The following is an 18,774-nucleotide window of genomic DNA, read 5'->3' on the forward strand; positions in this document are numbered from 1 at the left end:
CAACAGGTTCCTCATAAGAGCTATCTCCAATTCCAATCACTTGCTGATTCCACGCTTGCAGGCTCTTGCTTCACTGGTCACTGAAAACCCATATTGGATGCATAAGGAGTTTCCAAAAACTATTATTACTTATTCTAAATTAAATCGTATAAACCCTATATTATATAAATCAGGAACAAACCCCATATTTCAAACAAAATTTGAAACTTTAATTTACTCTCCTAGGGTTATTCTAGACCTAGGAATATTTAAAAATGATCCGGGAGCTAATAGCAAATTTAAAAGACTTTTAGAAAAGTGGGCAGGCTACTTACCAGTGTTTACTGACGCATCAAAAAGTGATCCCACAAAGTGTGTTGGAGCCGCAGTGGTGATTCCAAAATATAACATTGTCTTGATGTTTAAGTGCCCTCCAGAATCATCAATTTTTACAGGCGCGGCTGTTGCCATCTTAGAAGCTGTAACGTATGCTGACTCTCACAATATAACAAAAATGATAATATTTACAGATAGTAGGAGTTGTCTGCAAGTTATTATGGGCAATCAGTTTAAAATGAAGACAAAATTTCCCTTAATACTTCAGATCAAAACCTTATTAAGAAAATGTGACTTAAAGGGGTTAAAAATAGTACTCGGGTGGATCCCAGGCCATTGTGGTATTGCTGGAAATGAGTCTGCAGACTTGTGGGCAAGGCAAGCTATTGAGATCACCAGGTCACGACAAGATATACAGCTCTGACCTTCTGAGCCATGCACAGACTGATCTGTTTAACACGTGGCAAAATCTCTGGGATTCTTCCAGATTGGAGGTAGGAAAGCATTATGGCCACATTTAACCCAACATCCCCCGTAAACCATGTTTTTTTAAATTCCGAGCTTATCCTAAATAGGCCACGTCTACAATCTGTCGTTTACGCTTAGGGCCAGTTTGTACGCCAGTATTTATTGCTAAGATACGGGTCCGGGATACCTCACTGTGCGAATGCGGGTTCGACGAAGGCACCGTAGATCACATTTTCTTTTCTTGTCTGAGATTCAATTACTCTTTGTATGATGTGCTACCTGAAAATATTCCACGACCTATAAATTTTTACTCACTTCTCACTCTAATGGATCCACCTCTAACTTCTATTCTTATTAAGTATATACAGGAGCATGATATAAAACTTTGATTTTTACTCTTACTATATTTCTATCTATCTATATATTTTAATTTCTATGTTTTTTCCTCCATTTCATCCGCTATGTTGCTTGCCTTAACAATCTGTCATCCGCTTTCCGCTCTTTTTACTAATGTTGGTATTATGTCAAATGTGTCATGTCATGTGTTTGTCAGTGTTGTCCATAATATTTGTTTGTTTTAGGTTCCCAGTCTATCCTTCCACAAAAATCAAAATTAAACCGAACATTCTCTGCTCACACAAGTCAAAAGTCCACACCTCGACATTGGCAGAATCCACCTTGCTAAATTAGCGAGGAGTAAAAGCTATTTATGGAAAAAAAAAAACAAACATTAATACATAAGGTTGAACAGCTAGAAACAACAGCGCCATATGCCTCTCCGGGACACTGCACGCAAAACTATTACAGCTTTTGAGACTGGTTACTTGGCCATGATTCCGTGTCGCCCAAGTAGTCATCTATTTTATAGTATCCCTTTTTGAGAAATGCATTTTTGACGTATTGCTTGAATGAAGTATAGGGCAAGTTCCATGCCTCTAAGGGTACTTTGTTATAAAATGTTACACAGTTTCCCATGAACGATTTTTTAACTTTTTGTAGACGAAACTTGGAGACTACTAACTTTTTTTTATTTTTTTATACTACGTTGGTGGCAAACAAGCATACGGCCTGCCTGATGGTAAGCAGTCTCCGTAGCCTATGTACACCTGCAACTCCAGAGGAGTTACATGCGCGTTGCCGACTTATGTTTATTTCGCGTATTATAACTATGGATATCAGACAGTTTCTTAAAGGACTTTATATTCTTATGCGTATACATTATCACATCTAGTATGTATTGTGAAGCTACTGTGAGAATATCTATTTCCTTGAATCGTTCTCTCAGTGAGTCACGAGACAGTATGATTCTATCTATCTTTGAAATGAGACAGTGACATTCCTTGGTTAAACTATAATACGTAGGGCGAGGCGAATTTATTCCTTTTAATTTTAGTTTCGAAAAATAAAACAATCGATCGATTACATCGAAATGTATTTTGAAACGTACATCACTAGTAGGAATTCACCTGTCATACAGGAATTTGTTATGAAGTGGGGACGGAGCGGAGCGAGGCGGGGAGAGCTCGTTCGCGATTGCTTGCTCGTGTGTTGCACAGTTCTGTAATTTAATTATTATGTAGATTATCAAAACTTACCCCATTGTTGTCGGTTCACATAAAATGTAAAAAGCCACCGCGTATTCTCACGGAACGAAGAAAGTTGAATGAGAAAAGTATCAGACAGTGTTGTGGATCTTACAGTGATTGGAAATTTGGAATTGTTTGTTCGTGCCATGGCAAGCTAAGTGCTAATCAATAAATAACTCGGAAACTTAGTGAAATCTCGTGTTTAATACTGAAGTTTGGTCAAGTTTACTCGATGGCGGGTTTTCAAGCGAGCGACACAATGCCGAAACTCGGTCATGTGGGGGACCTGCGCGAGCAGTGGCTGGTGCGCGCGGACGGCGCGTTGGCGCACCGCCTGCAGGACCGCGAGATCTCCTCGCACCTTTGCGAGAACAGGTTCCGCAACCAGCAGATCCGCGAGGACTTCCCGGTGGCGCTGAGCGAGCAGCAGGGGCTCGAGCACGAGGCGCGGCTGCGTGAACTCGCGCGCCGCCGCCAGGCGGACGTGGATGCCGACATCGCGCGAGAGATGGCCGAGATCAACCTCCGCCGCCAGCGCCGCCAGCACACAGACCTCATCCGGCCCAGCTCCTCGCACACTCCGCCCGAACCGGCCCGGGCGGCTCCCGTCAAATCTCCGCCTAAGCTCTTAGACGGCATAGCGCCGGAGGAGCTGGGGCTGTCGCCGGCGGAACTTGAAGAACTCAGATTGAGGTTGGAGCAGGAAGAGAGAGATGCTCGGCTCGCGAGGCAGTTAAGCAGCGAGGTACAGGAGCAGGACGTCCTGCTGGCGGACATGCGCTGCGCGGTGGAGGCGCAGGACGGTGAGCTGGCACGCCTGCTGCAGGAGCGCGAGTACAAGAAACTTCAGCGAGCCAAGGAGAAGGCTCGACAGAAAGCCCTCCTCAAGAAACAGCAGCGCTTGGCAGCCCAGCAAATAGACACGCCCGACACCAGCCAGGCCACACTCTGCGACGCCTACAGCAACCCCAGGGACATGATACGCGATAATAGATTAAGGCTTTGCAAATCTGTGGATTCAGATCTGAACTATGTAGAGCCTTTCGAAAAGGAACATATTCAATCAAAAGCCAGCGCCCTGCAGGCCAAGGAGATGTCCAAACAGTACTACAATGACCAACCCGGCACATCCACTGTAAATATAAATAATGTGACACATGTGCACACCAGGTCTTTTGAATCTGAGCGCACTGCATCCAATTCTGGGACGTCATCACTTCAGCACAGGCAGCCTCCACCTCCACCTACATCTGGCAAGAAGCCCCGCTTTCCTGACCCAGTGAGTATCCGACCGGCTTCTCACTATGCTGCAGAGACCAGTGACAGTCCTCCGCAAACAATTCCGCACAGCTACAGTGAGAACAACAATCTATACAGCTCCACATTCCCCCCGGACCTGCCAGGCCCCCAGCACATGGACAGACACCAGGACAACTCCAAGAGGTTGTCTGTGATATCCGACATCACTGCCGAGGGCCTGGCCAAAAAGAAGAGCAAGCAAGCTGAGATGCATAAGAAGAGAAAGGGATGCAAGATACAATAGATATATTTACATGTTTAGTCTTGCAGGTTTGTCGATTTCTTCTTGGTTAGAAAGATTGTTTTTAACACATTGACAGTAGTATCTGGTCAAATGGCCCAATGCATAAGCAATGTTAAAAAAAAGCTTTGCAATAGTTTGTGAGTTTGGTGAGCATGACGATTATTGCAATCTCAAATTTAAAACAAAGGCTCAAAATATTCATGCTTATTCCTAGATTTGTCTACACTTTACACACCATGAACTGGGCATATGAGTAATGCTGCCTTCCCACTGGCGCGAAGATGACAGGAGACATGCAGGAATCAACCAATAGAAATCCAGCAGAGCAGGAGACGTGCAGAAATCAACAATGCTATTAGTTGATTTCTGCACGTCTCCTCTCATCTCCCCTCATCTCTGCCCGAGTGGGAAAGCAGCCTAAAGTTCTCATATGGTGTAGTGTGTTCAAATACAAATAGCCCAAAATACTTACTTTTTGTAAGTTCAATTTATTTTGTAGTATTATACGATGTGTAAGGCAGTATCTATTTTTATTCTCTGGCAGGGACCTGCAGAACCAATGAACGAGCCATTTTTGTAACTTTAAGGAGCATGTGCCTTGTAGGATTAGGGGAAAATTACATTCCAATTTAATAATTATTAAGTGTTACACAAAATTGCAGGTTGAGTCACGTTTGTCTTCTGATAAGCTATGAACACACTGTTTTATAAACATGAAAACGTGATCTATTGCAATGTAGTCAATTATTCCAATATGGAACTAACATATCGTATTTAGGCGGCAATTAGACTATCATAGAAATAATCACATATAATATATAAAGGATCCGATTTTACAGTAATCCTACAATTATGATCAAATACGTCAAATTTGTTAAAATTTTAATTGTTGTTATTACACCATAATAGGTTCTTCATTTAAATCTGTATCTATGATAGTCTAATTACGGTCTTATCTCATGCTGTATTTATTCCATTATGACAATGTATCCGATTGTCCATGCCTACGGAGGCACTTACTAGAAACTCTTGACATTGATACTCTTGTTAGTACTCTATGAGTCTATACTAATTGTCTCTCTATTATTTCATATTGTAATGTATAAAGGCCAGTCCAGACGGGATGGTCAACCGATTTGATCAGAAAAGAAATGTGCGTCAATCTCCAATTGAATTACCAATTTTAGATTTATGGAGATCTATATTAAGCACTCTAAATAAGAAAAATGCCCCCAAACGCGAATATTTGCTTCAAAAATTGGTATTCTTGCGTCCGCACCTCCATTTTATGGGTAATATCAATCATGATCGCGTCCGCACTACCTGATTTGATCATACGATTTCACGAAGATCAGGTTGGCAAAAATTGTTCCCGTCTGGACTGGCCTTAACTCTTTGCTAAAGGGATAAAAAACTTATATTTGCTCAAAATTTCTCAATTAAAATTGTAATCTCAATTATTTACATTTAATTGATAATATTATAACCTAATTACCTATAGGTATTTGATTTGGAATATCTGGTTTGTACTTATTTCAGTAGAGGATAAATTATTTAGACTGAAAAGAAGGTCTAATCTAATAATGGTAGATTTTTATGTATTTACACCAGGATTAAATGGCCACCATTTCAAACCAGTATGTGAGAATTTTTCAATGGCTCATCATTATCAAAAGTACAATGATCATTAAAAACCTACTTTGATAATAATATCGTACCTACCTACCATATGTAGGATAAGTACTACATGAGCAATTCCTTTTTTTACTCAACATTATGATGAGTGTTTATGTCATTCCATCCTATCTAATCTTCTATGTATATGGTGCTCAGAGTAATTCTCACAAATGTTAAAATATATGTATCAGTATTTATATAGCTATTTATATTATGTAACACTTGGAACTGATCAAATATTCACATCGCCTTATTTATGTCTAAATATGGACGGAATTATAAAACATAAATGGGTATTTAATATGCATATGGCTTATGCATACGCTATAGCGTTACGGTTGTGTAATGTCGATACGGTTATTACTTAACACTTAAGTGTCGTTATATACGGAAGTTCTAGAGGTATTCAATCAAAATGCAATTAGCACAAAAAATATCTAGATAAACTGTTACCGATTTAGGGGCCGGCAATCTTTTGTTAAGAAGAGCTGACTGCAAATACTGTTTTCAGTGGTCAGTGAACAGTTAAGTGTTAATATTTTAGGTAGCTTGAAGAGCCGCAATTAATTTGTTAATTCCAACAGCCGCGGTTTGCCTACCCCTGCTATGCCACATCTTATTCATACTATAATTGCATAATCTACATTCAGGCCACCCTACACTAGCGTCTCCCTAGCGTCAGCGTCTAGTCAACTCTATGGCTGCTGCTCGACACACGTTGGCGCAACTGCGCAGCGACGCCATTTTCCATAGCGCTTACTAGACGCCGACGCTCAAAAGACGCTATTGTGGGGTCTACGAGCTATAGCCGGGGTACAGCCAATTACAGTTGGTCTTTGCCGCCCCTATAGTTTACAAAAAAAAACTTTTTGAGGCAGGAGATGCTGTAATAGGTTTAGATACCTATTGGAAGCTGTGTTATATCTGTTGAATGCTCGTCAGCATAAGGCTGCCCAGCCACTGTGGCGGAGCGGAGGCACATTTCCGCTCCGCTCAGCCTCTGGACAGACAGCCTAACAGGTAGCGACTGTGATTTTCGCGAGGCTATTCATTATCTCCAGGGCTATTTCTGTACTTAATAATTCCAGGAATGAACCGGGGGTCGACACACAGCCGCGTATTACACTAATCACCTTCGGGGGATCTTATGCCTTTGTGATTAAGTTCAAATTTGATCAGTCAATTGTCGACGGTGATACGGCTTCGGTCATCCAGATCGGGTATCTGCAACACGATGTGCTATAAATCTTAGGGGAAAAATTTCTAGCTGTATCTCTCTCTTCTCTCAATGGAACAGAGTGCTTAATTGTAAACACATGATTTTGATTCCTTTGAGCGCGACAACAATTTGACAACATGTGATGTGTTATAGCGACCCATGGCCCTTTGATATATTTTGTGTTAATTTGCATTATGATTGATAACCACTTTTATTAGCGTTTTATCTAGTTATTCCTTTTCATTAGCAGTAGACAGGTCTGAGGGCCTACCGCGAAGCGGACACCAAAATTTTTTAGGTATCTGCCTCTGTATCGCACCTGCATTGTCTAGTGACTCTAGCGCTAGAGAGGCAAATATAACGAAAACTCGACGTTAGCGGTAAATCCTGTTAGATTTTTTTTTTCATATCCGCTCTGTATGTCATGATATGAAGATGATTAAGTCAGTGGTAGCTATGACTTTAAGTATGTAACGTTAGTTAGTATGTTAAGTTAATCAGCTAGTCTTCGTCTTCGTATATTTTTGAAGTCTGTTGTTTCTTTCCATTTCGATTTTTGTAATGATCAAAAGAAATATTTTTGTTTGAGTTGATTATTTTCGGAATTCTTATTTTAATTTGAAATGGCGGTATAATTTTCGATTTTAGAATTTTTATTAAGTGTTTTGTAAACAACTTCAAGTATTTTAAGAATCTTGTAGATAATGATTGTACCTCGTGTGACGAAATGAGACGGTTATACATTTCTTGTACCCTCTAATTTTTATTGAAGCTAAAATGAAAGTTTCCTTTGTTTCCTATGACATATTTTTGAACTTTTGGGCAACTTTCCGCAACTTGCATATATTATATATATAGATATGCAAGTTGCGGGAACTACGAGTGATTTATGCCTGTTGCCTTCAGTGCTCCGACAACAAGGCTAACAAGGCAAATCGCCGGGTGTAAACGCGCCCTATTAACCTACGTAAGACCGTCTCATTTCGCTGACACGATTAATTAACTAAGCTTTAATTGCAATCTTTGGCCTTGAATGTGCCTTAACGGAACCGAACCAAACTCGATTATTTATTACTTACTCGATAATTAGCCATAAGGTTTACACTATTTTAAGGGATTAGGGTACTGCGATACCTAGCTGTCATGCGTACAGTCGGACTCAAAAGTCGATAGTGGGTACAGTCGTCTACTATAATATCTTGCGCAACAAAAGCGTGCAAAAATATATACCTAGGTGTTATTGCTGGTGACTGTCCCTAGTGACTTTTTAAACTGTACATTCGACGTCAGAAATATGTTTACACTTTTGCTCTTTACTCCTTCAAGGGTTTTGGAAGGGGGATATTTCGTAAGGCTTTGCTCATAAAGCCTTTTTATTTGGCTTTTTAAGCGCTTCATAACACGGGTAGATACTCGTTTCTGAGCGCTATAACTATAACCTCTTGCTTGGGGGTATTCATTATAACACTTATGCCATTTTCAACTTTCTCTTCGTAAAAATATAATCAAATATTGCTTATTTATGTTTAAAGTGAAGGACTAGCGCAATGACAACACAATTGTCATAGTTTTTTTGATTCAGGAAGGGGATACTCCTTCATTTTAACGGTATCTCTTAAAGGAAAACCCCTCTAGGCCCCTTAGCTCTAGGAGCTAAGTCAAATGAACGGGTAATCAATTCAAAGAGAAAACTAATCGTTGGGGCTATTCAATAAACCCTTATTTAAGCCATTTAAAGGGAAGGGGTGGATGGGTCCCTGTTAGTAAGGCAAAAATTGTAAACATATCTTTGACGTCGACTGCACAATTTCACTAAAATCAATGCGACCAAATCCGTCTGCGGAAAATAACGTATACAAGCGTTTTTTTTTTTTGTAACAATAGTACACGATTGTTAACTTCATCGACAAAGCAGCAAGTGCTTTTAGTTCCAACAATTCAAAAGCCAATCGGCTCTTTTTCCTAATACAGTTGAACAAAAAAAAAATACCTATGCTAGTGTACGGAATTGTCCGCAGACGGAGTTGGCCGCATAGACCTTTCCTATATACTAAGGTGTTTATAAGGTGAAAACGTTCTGATTAACACACAGGGTGATATTTTATTTAGCATATTTTCTAATTAAACTTCACAAGCGGTGTTTATTTACTCAACTTTTGTAATTGTCCTAATTAATGATCATTTTTAGAGATTGTATTTTAGTTATTTTATACGATTGATTATTAAATGAGAATTATTAAAATCTGTTTGTACCAGAAGAACTTAGTTTTTTTTAGCCCATTTCTATATGTAGACTAGGTCTTACGAATTGAAAATAATCAGTTAATGCGTTTTTTTTTTTTTTTTTTTTTTTTTTTCCTGGCTTTCCCCTCTTGTGTTTTGGCAGGAGGGATTTTGCCAATGACGACGTTTTAAGACGTACCACGCACGATAAGCATGTTCGGTGTATGATAAATTTTGGTTTGGTAAAAGGACTTATGATAGGTACCTAAAACAAAAAACCGGCCAAGAGCATGTCGGGCCACGCTCAGTGTAGGGTTCCGTAGTTACTCTTCCGTCACAATAAGCTAAACTGGAGCTTAAAGTGTTGTAAATGGTACCTTTCACCCGAGTTAAACAAATAGGCAAATTTGCATAATCAGTACCTAATTAAAGTAAGTCTTTTTACTATGAAGGGAAAACTTTTTGCGATAACTCAAAAACAGCTAAACTGATCATGTCCGCTATAGTTTTCATTTAATGTCTTTCTTAAGCTCTATTTCCACGATTTTTTTCATATTTTTTGGACCTATGGTTCAAAAGTTAGAGGGGGGGGGACACATTTTTTTTTTCTTTCGGAGCGATTATCTCCGAATATATTCACTTTATCAAAAAATGTTTCTTGAAAACCCCTATTAGTTTTGAAAGACCTTTCCAACGATACCCCACACTCTAGGGTTGAAGCGAAAAAAAAAATTCACCCCCACTTTACGTGTAGAGGAGGTACCCTAAAAAAAATTAAATTTTTAGATTTTATTGTACGACTTTGTCGGCTTTATTGATTTATATATCCATGCCAAAATTCAGTTTTCTAGCACTAACGACCACGGAGCAAAGCCTCGGACAGACAGACAGACAGACAGACAGACAGACAGACAGACAGACAGACAGACAGACAGACGGACATGGCGAAACTATAAGGGTTCCGTTTTATGCCATTTGGCTACGGAACCCTAAAAACATTTATTGTTATGGACATCACAGACAACACAGGACATGTACAGTTTATTAGAAAAAGAGCGGGAAAGGTAACAGTTTTGACAATTAGAAGGCATACCAACATAAGGAGAGATAAGAAATGGACAATAGACATAAGATGATTTTACTAGAAAATGTAGAGCCGTTAAAGTTTTATATTATTTTCTTGTATGTGTTTAAGAAGAATTCCAGTGATGGGAGGATCCATGAGAACTAGAAGCGTTTGAAAATTGATAGGCCGCGGGATATTATTCGGTAATACATCATATAACGAGCGGTTAAGTCTGTTGCAAGAAAAGAAAATGTGATCCGAAGTTCCTTCGTCAAGACCGCACTCGCATAAAGAGTTGTCCCGCACCCTAATTTTTGCGAGGAATACAGGAGTACAGACGTGACCCAAACGGAGACGGCAGAGTGTAGACGTGGCCCATTTACTAGCAGAACGAAAACGGAAGAACCACGGTTTATAAGGTATAATTGGTTGTATGATTCCATAATGTTTTCCAACGTGGCGTCTAGAAGAATCCCATAATTCTTGCCAATCGTCCCTCGAGTCACGGCGAGCTTTAATCATTAAGTCAGATGCTAGAACCATGTTGTGAGTCTCAGATCCATTAAGGGTGGCCTGCTTAGCCCACATGTCGGCGTCCTCATTGCCGTCGATCCCACAGTGACCCGGAATCCAGACTAATGTTACTTGTAAGCCTATTTCTTCACATCTGTACAGTAGTTGTTTAAGTTTCAGGATGAAAGGGGAAATCATTTTCATTTTGAGCTGGTTACCTGATACGGCTTGGAGGCAGCTTTTGGCATCAGAGAAGATGATAACTTTGGGGATTTTGTGAGACTCAACATATGCCACTGCTTCCAATAAGGCAATTGATTCCCCAGTGAAGACGGAGGACTGTGAGGGACATTTATATGATAAGAGGATGTGGTATCTAGGGATCCAAACTGCTGCTCCCACACAGCTATTGGGGTTCAATTTTGAAGCATCAGTGAAGATTGGTAAGAAATCTTGCCATTTTTCCAATTCTTTGTTTAATTTAATATTAGCTCCTGGATCATTTTTGTTGATGTTAAAATCTAAAATTACACTGGGGCAGTAAGTTAAATAATTAAATTCAAATTCAAATATTGGGTTTTTCTCTGTGTTATAAAGTGAAGAAGGGAGGTTTTCAATTTTTCTGAAGCTGGTAATGAATCTTGGTGTTTGTTTATGGGTCCAATATGCATTTACAGATACCACAGATGAGAGAGCCTGTAAGCGAGGAATGAGGGGGTGATTGGATATCGAACAAGCCCTTAAAACATATCGGTCTGCAAGGAGTTGCCTATGGAGAAAAAGGGGAGCTTCCACGCACTCAACCTGCATGGCATTCTTTGGCGAGGATCTCATGGCTCCAAGAATAATCCGAAGACATTTGGCTTGTATAGCGTCTAACTTCTTGAGAGCTACTTTATTGCATGGTTCTAGGACAAATGAACCATAGTCCATTTGGCTACGAATTAGGGCATTATAGACAAGTTTTTGGCAGTAGGGATGAGCGCCCCACCAGACCCCAGACAGGGATCGGAGCACATTAATGCCATTTTCACATTTGTCAACAACATGCTTTAAATGAGGAACACCTGTCATTTTGGAGTCAAAGAAAACACCCAGGAATTTTACACTTCTGCTGTTGGGAATAATCTGGTCCTCATAGTGGAGAACAACATTAGGAATGAAGTGGCTGCGTGTAAAAGTGACTGTGCAGCTTTTGGAGGGTGAAAGTGAAAGGCCATGTTCATCCAACCAGTCTTTGAGGTACACTAACGCCTCATTCAATCTTGTAGATGCATCATCTACATTGTGGGCTGTGGTATAAACCACCAAGTCATCGGCATATTGCAGAATGTTGCAGAAGGGGAGGACAGATTGCTCAACATCAAATGTATAAAGATTATATAGAAGAGGACTGAGGACGGAGCCCTGGGGAAGGCCTTGCCATACAGTTAAAGGTGGGTGGAAGGTATTCCCAGTTCTGATTTTGATGGTTCTTCCCATGAACAGCTTGCAGACAATTTGTACAATTCTCGCAGGTATGCTCAGCTGTAGCAGTTTTGCTCTGAGCAGAGGGAGTTGCACATTGTCATATGCCGATGAGATATCTAGGAAGCACCCAACGAGTTGCTGCTTCTTAGAGAGGGCCAGTCTAATATCTGAAGTTAAAATGGTTAAGCTGTCCAAGGTGCTTCTTCCCTTGCGGAATCCAAATTGGGTATTAGCTAGGATTCCTTTATTCTCCACCAACCATTCTAATCTGTTCTTCACCAAGTGTTCAAAAATCTTTCCCATAGTTGCAGATAATGCGATGGGGCGATAGGAAGAAGCTTGGCGGGAATCTTTGCCTGGCTTCAAGATTGGAATTACAACTTGAGTCCTCCAATCCTCTGGGACCTCGCCAGACATGAAAAACAAATTGAACAGTTTTAGAAGGTGGTCTTTGGAAGGAGGGCTCAATTTTTGGATGAAGCAATATGGAATGCCATCTTCTCCAGGTGAGCTGTTGCGGAGACCAGTTAAAACCATGTCAAGTTCTGAGATAGAAAAGGGGTTGTCAAATGGAACCAAGTGCGAAACGTAAACTGGGTTTAGACAGCACTCTTCTGGGACAGATGGTGGGGCCAATTTGCTTGCAAATTCTTCCAGCCAGATAGAAGGATCGCAAGACGATGAGGGATCGGACTTAAAAGATCCTCGGAATTTCTTTATATTTCTCCAAACCAGTGATGATGGGGTTCTGGGATTAAGATTTTCACAAAATCCCTTCCATCCCTTCTTTTTTGTTTTGTTAAGGAGGCGTTTGGTTTGGGCACAGATTTTTTTGAAAGCAGTAAAATCTGTAGTGAGGCCTGTCTCATTATATCTCCGTTCTGCATCATCTCTCTCTTTAACTGCTGCAGTGCAGTCCGCATTCCACCATGGAGGGGACAGTATCTTAGAAGCAGGTGATTTTTTCTTTGGGATATGATTATCTGCTGCTTCAAGTATTATAGATTTAAACAAGGAGTAACATTCAAGAGGACTTATTATACTATCTAGTTCTTTTAATTTTTCCTCAACTTGAGATGAGTAGTGGGGCCAATCGGCCTTATCAAGCCTATGTTTTAAAAGAGGTTCCGGAGATGAAAGAGGAGACACTGAAGATGGTTTAGAAATTATTATAGGAAAGTGATCACTTCCGAAAGATTGATTTAGAACCTGATAGGAAAGCAGACTAGAAAGGCTAGGAGAGCAAGCAGACAGATCTAAGACCGACTTGGGGTTCTGGCCAGGGTATACTCGGTGAGTGGGAGTACCATCATTAATCATTGACACGTTGATATCGTCGAACAGGTCAATGAGAAATGAGGAGAAAATATCACTGTATGCTGAACCCCAAGAGGTGTTATGGCAGTTAAAATCTCCTAAGATCAGGAGGGGATGAGGAACAGAAAAAAAGAGAGTAGAGAGATCAGGTATTAAGTTTAAATTTGGATGAGGAATGTAAACAGATATAATATTTAATCCCATGACGTTAGCGGCGACTGCGTTAATTTCATGGGAGTGGGGGGGGAGATGAATCTGTGTGAAGGGATGATTCCTATTAATCAATAATGCACTACCCGCGCGTCCGTCATTGCGGTCATCTCGGAGGCACGAAAACCCTGGGATTTTAAAGCGGGATCCAGGTCTCAACCATGTCTCCGAGACGGCCGCAACCGTCACGGAGTGATCATTGATTAACTTGATTAAATCAGTTTTTTTATTATTAATACTACGACTATTCCACTGTAGAATATTGGCCATAGGGACCTTTGACTGAGGCTAGTTCTTTTCTGATGGCAGCAAGATGATGGGCAACGTTGTTCGGTATAAGGTCGCTAAGCATGGCGACGTGATTCTGCATTAGAGCTAACATAAGTGATAGACTGTTGTCATTAGGGGTCACGGTTTCGGTATCAATGGGAGGAAGTGAAAGAGCGTGTCCATTTGGCAGTTGAGAAGAGGGAGTAGAAATTATATTTTGGTGTGCAAAGCGGTCATAACTGGGGGAAAGGGGCGTCCTAGGTCGAATGGGGCGGTATATAGTCTGGCGGCGGGATTGAGGTACACTTGGTACGGCTTGTGAACCAGAGGGAGCCATGTCTGAAGAAGGAGAGTGACGGGGGGCTTCTGGAGCTACGGGGCTGAACATGGTGTTTGCTACATCAGAGTAGGTTTTACGAACGGTAGGAGTACGTGCCGCAGCCTCCTGATAAGAAATATTTTGTTCTGACATTAACAATTTAATCGCTTTTTGTCTACCAAATTCTGGGCAGTTTTTATCTGTGGCGAAGTGGCAACCTGTGCAGAAAAGGCATGAAATATGTTCCGGAGAAATGTTGCAAGTTTCACCTGGATGTTTTTTGGCACACTTGAAGCACCGGGCATCTGATCTGCATTGTGTTTGAATGTGGCCAAATCGCAGGCATTTCCTGCACTGAATAGTTGGAAGCACATATATTTCCACATTTAGTGATGTATAGAATGCATAGATCTTGGATGGCAGATTTTGTCCTTCGAATGTAACAACTACCGATTGGGTCGGAACCCATGATGGAGGGCTACCTTCTTTAAGGACCTTGCGCTGAAGGCGGCGAGCTTTTAAAATTTTACCAGATCCTTCTTTTAAATCAGTAGCGGAGACAAACTCCTCCATTGACCAGTCTACAGGGACGCCGCGAACAAGACCCATGCGGGATACGTGGTAGGACGGTATGGACGCTGTTAATTTATTGCGAGCTAAGCAGGGGTTTTCCATTAACTTGTTGGCAGCATCTGCCGATTTACATTGGACCGCAACGCGGTTACGACCAAGGGACTTGATGCCATCTTTTTTAATATCAGGGACATTGTCGTTTGCAAAAATTTGACCTACTCTGATGGGGGATTCGGTTTCACGCGAAATGTGCACTATAAATGGGCCACAGTCTTTGGGGTTGTATTTGCGTGACTCTTTTTCGAGGTCAGGGTGACTATAAAAAGTGGAAACAGACGCATTACTGATGTCACCCTGCGTTGGTCTCTTTTCGTGTGGTTCTCGGGATAAATCGGTTTGTGTCAATTCCAGGGATTTAGCGTTTCTTTTCCTTGTTTGCATATCAACATCCATTGCATTATTTGCATTGGGATTGTCCGTTAAATCCATGAAATTGCCACCACCGGGGTCCGGCGGCTTCTCCTTCTCATTCCCTGCCATAACTGTTTGTCGGCTCTTAGGCCAGAAGGTTTTAAGATTCTATTGTTTAAGTTAAACTAAATTTGTTAATAAACCGTCACCAAATATATCAAAGAAAAGGAAGTATTATTTAAAAGGATTATAACCTAAAAAACCGTACAGACTCACTCAATGCGCTTCTGTCAAAAAAAAACAGTTAATGCGTTTATTGCATTTTCCCAATTAGCTAACACGTAATCGTTTATCACGATCTGTCATTTTGACTTACGTGCTTCTAAGAAAGGGATACAACTTTAATTAACTAATGATACTAGATGTATGCAGTGATAGTTACGATTGCGCAATTAACTAATCTTATAATTGCGAGCTCCGAAATCTGCCAGTAACAGAGGGTCTATCGCAAAAACCGAAGTGCGGAAATTTCGGACACCGTTCTCTGTCACTATAATATAATTACGCCATAATTGGAGAAAAAGAGAAAGATGCTCGCGAATTTCGGTGTTCGTGGGTTTATCCACGACTCGATTCGCCGAATCACGCGGAACTGACGCGCAGGCGCACTTTCTCCGCCATTGTGCATCGATCCATCATTGATCTTGGATTATGTCTTCATCCGGCGTCGTATGATTTACAAACACCTAGAAAACTTAGAACTCTTGAATGTCTCGGAGAACATATAAGTGACGTCTTCATAGTAATTAAGGTTTCGCTCTGTTTGCCAATAATACAGGGTGGACAAATAAGAATGATAAACTTTGTTTTTAAATTTTAATTACATTAAGTGGAAATTATTCAGGGTTCGCAACAGGGACCGGCCCGCTATCCCTTATAAGGGGTTTTGTAAGGGTTTTGCATAAGGCTTAACTCACCATACCCTTTGCCCGGCGAAACCCTTTCATTTTGCTTTTAAAGCCCTTATATTAAAGCTAACCCTTTTGAGGTATCGGTATCCTAATACCCTTACAAAACCCTTATCATCCGCTCACCAATACCTTGCATATCGCTTATAAGGGTTAGCCTTATAAAGGGCTTCCCTTTCAGCATATAAGCGTGCTAATTTAAATCATCTACCTTGTTCATAAAGCACACATTACTGTAAATCCAATAGTAAGCGATCGTTGTTGGCGGCGGTGTTCTTTGATGTTCGCGCGCTTCCGAATGATCGAAGCCGCTGTAGATTAAATACGGTTCAATTTTCAATGGCAAAGAGTTGTGATTGTCTGTTGCTTTGCGCGGATCGAGCGCATCGTCAGTATCGTCACGGCGCTATTTTCTTCAGTCTTAGACACGTGCCAATGTTATCATTAGCTCCCGTTGCAAATAATATACTTACTCGCAAGGCTCCGAAACCGGTTAAATTTACAAACCATTATCATGTACTTGGCGCGAAACCTTAAAATTTCAGTTTGGTTCGAAAAACCGTTATTTTTAAACCGGTTATTTAGAGAACATTTTCATAAAGTTATTGTCAGATTAACCGGTTAAGAACAATAAAATCCAGTTTATTCCATGCGCGGTGTCTTTGTTTACGGGCCGATCTCTAGTTTCGTACCGAATTATTGTTTTATTCGTAGAACGTTTTTTGTCCTCTAAAGTTATTTGTGTTTATTTTGATATTTATGTATTTATTCATTATGTGCTTATAAATATGTGTTTATTCATTATATATGTATTGTTTTTTTAATACTATGGCGGCGACAAACACACAAATGGTCCGCCTAATGTTAAGCAGCCACGTAGCCTATGGACGCCTGCAACTCCAGAGGTGCTAGCTCTTGAACTGTGTAATGAAATATACTAGTACTACTATTACTTTTAAGGAACATGTAAGGAATGTAATGAAGGCATAGGCGGAAATGTAAAACCGAGGGAAGGTAATAAATCATGTATGAAAGGGAATGAAATTAGATTATATGTAAATGAACTTTATTGGATAGAAATTAAAGGGATGATATTTTAAAATATGGAACCATAAACTACTTGAATTAAACCAAGACACAAACAAGGGAGTATATCGACGTTTGTAAATACGAGGTGTAACAAAAACAGTGGGGATCCGTTCGACCAAGTTCTAATTCTCAGATCAGAAGCTCCGGGTTTTCGGCCCCGATTTTTACGATACTTGGGCATTGATTTTTGTCCGAGAATTGCTTCACTGAAGTTCAGCCTTTGACCTAGTGGCTTTGGCAGTGGTAGCTGACTTTTCGTTTATTATTTAAGCTTTATTCAATTATTCTCTCAAATATAAAATATATTTGTGTCCAATATTTGCCATTAAGATCTAAACTACCTATGTATCTATCTATTATTATTATTTTACATAAAAACCCATTTTCTAATAAGATATTTATCTTTTCTTTCAAACTGAAAATATTGGAAGGAATGGGCAGAAATGGATTGGAATGGAATGAAGTTTCAAAGATGTTTTTTCCATCATCTATCTAGCTAGAAGGCAATCAAGTGAAACGAATAAAGATATACCTACCCAATATATACTACATGTGATTTATTTGCATTAGATAGTATCATATCACTATATTACTACCTTTTTTTTAATACCACGACGGTGGCAAACAAGCATGCGGCTCGCCTGATGGTAAGCAGTCACCGTAGCCTATGGACGCATGCAACACCAGCGGTATTAGATGCGCGTTGCCGGCCCTTTAAAAACCTGTACACTCCTTTTTGAAGAGCCCCATACTGTAGCCCCTCGGGAAAACCTCAGCAGGAAGCTCATTTCACAGCCGAAGCGTTCGCGGCAGGAAATTCCTCTTAAACCGCACAGTACGCGACCAATTAGGTTCTAGGGTGTGAGGATGAACACCCTGCGAGCGAGCGGTGCGGTGATAGAAAGCGGCCATTGGTAGAACACACACAAGGAGGCAAAGTCTCTCCTTAGACTTAAAGGTTCAGTACCGCCTCTGAGTTTGGGATCGTCGACGATTCGTACGTACAGCGCGCCTTTGGACTGAGTCGAATGGTCCAAGCTAGCATGCAGGTACTCCTGCCCAAAGGTGACAGCAATACTCCATATGGGGACTGCAATTTATATAGCAGCAGTTGTAAAGTATCGTCTCGCTTTATTGAGCACACCGAGTTTTTTGGATGCCAGGTGGCTACGGAATTGGACATCACTGGAAATGTCGACACCGAGGATCCCAATACTCCCTGACATGGTAAGGGCTGAGCCTTGGAACTGTGGGACCACAGTAAATGGGGTTTTCTTAGCGGTAAACGCGCAAACTTGTGTCTTGGTGGGGTTAAATCGGACTAGATTGTCCCAACCCTACACCGAAACTGGATAGAGTGCTTTCAATGTCCGACACAAGCTTTTCACGACTCTCCAGCACCACAGAACGAGGGATGTTGGCACAGCCTGTGTAATAGGCATCCCCTACTGTCGTCTGCATTGCATAGCAATGAATGTCGTCGTTAGACAACATATGTCATTGATGTGCAGCAAAAACAGCGTTGGGAATAGCACAG

At 40.8% G+C, this 18,774-nt stretch overlaps 1 protein-coding gene across 1 annotated transcript; it reads left to right on the forward strand.

Annotated features, from left to right (window-relative positions):
• The first annotated feature begins 2,125 nt into the window (after nucleotides 1-2,125).
• LOC133527775 (uncharacterized) lies at nucleotides 2,126-9,069 on the forward strand. The gene has a single exon (XM_061864940.1). It carries the CDS (start codon nucleotides 2,602-2,604, stop codon nucleotides 3,910-3,912), a length of 1,311 nt encoding a protein of 436 aa, XP_061720924.1. The 5' UTR covers nucleotides 2,126-2,601; the 3' UTR covers nucleotides 3,913-9,069.
• The last annotated feature ends 9,705 nt before the right edge of the window (nucleotides 9,070-18,774 follow it).

This window comes from Cydia pomonella, chromosome 18 (assembly GCF_033807575.1).
Source record: "Cydia pomonella isolate Wapato2018A chromosome 18, ilCydPomo1, whole genome shotgun sequence".
In the NCBI taxonomy this organism is placed as follows: domain Eukaryota; kingdom Metazoa; phylum Arthropoda; class Insecta; order Lepidoptera; family Tortricidae; genus Cydia; species Cydia pomonella.

Coding starts and splice junctions, on each gene's coding strand:
- LOC133527775 (XM_061864940.1), top strand. CDS start 2,602: ATGGCGGGTTTTCAAGCGAGCGACACAATGCCGAAACTCGGTCATGTG.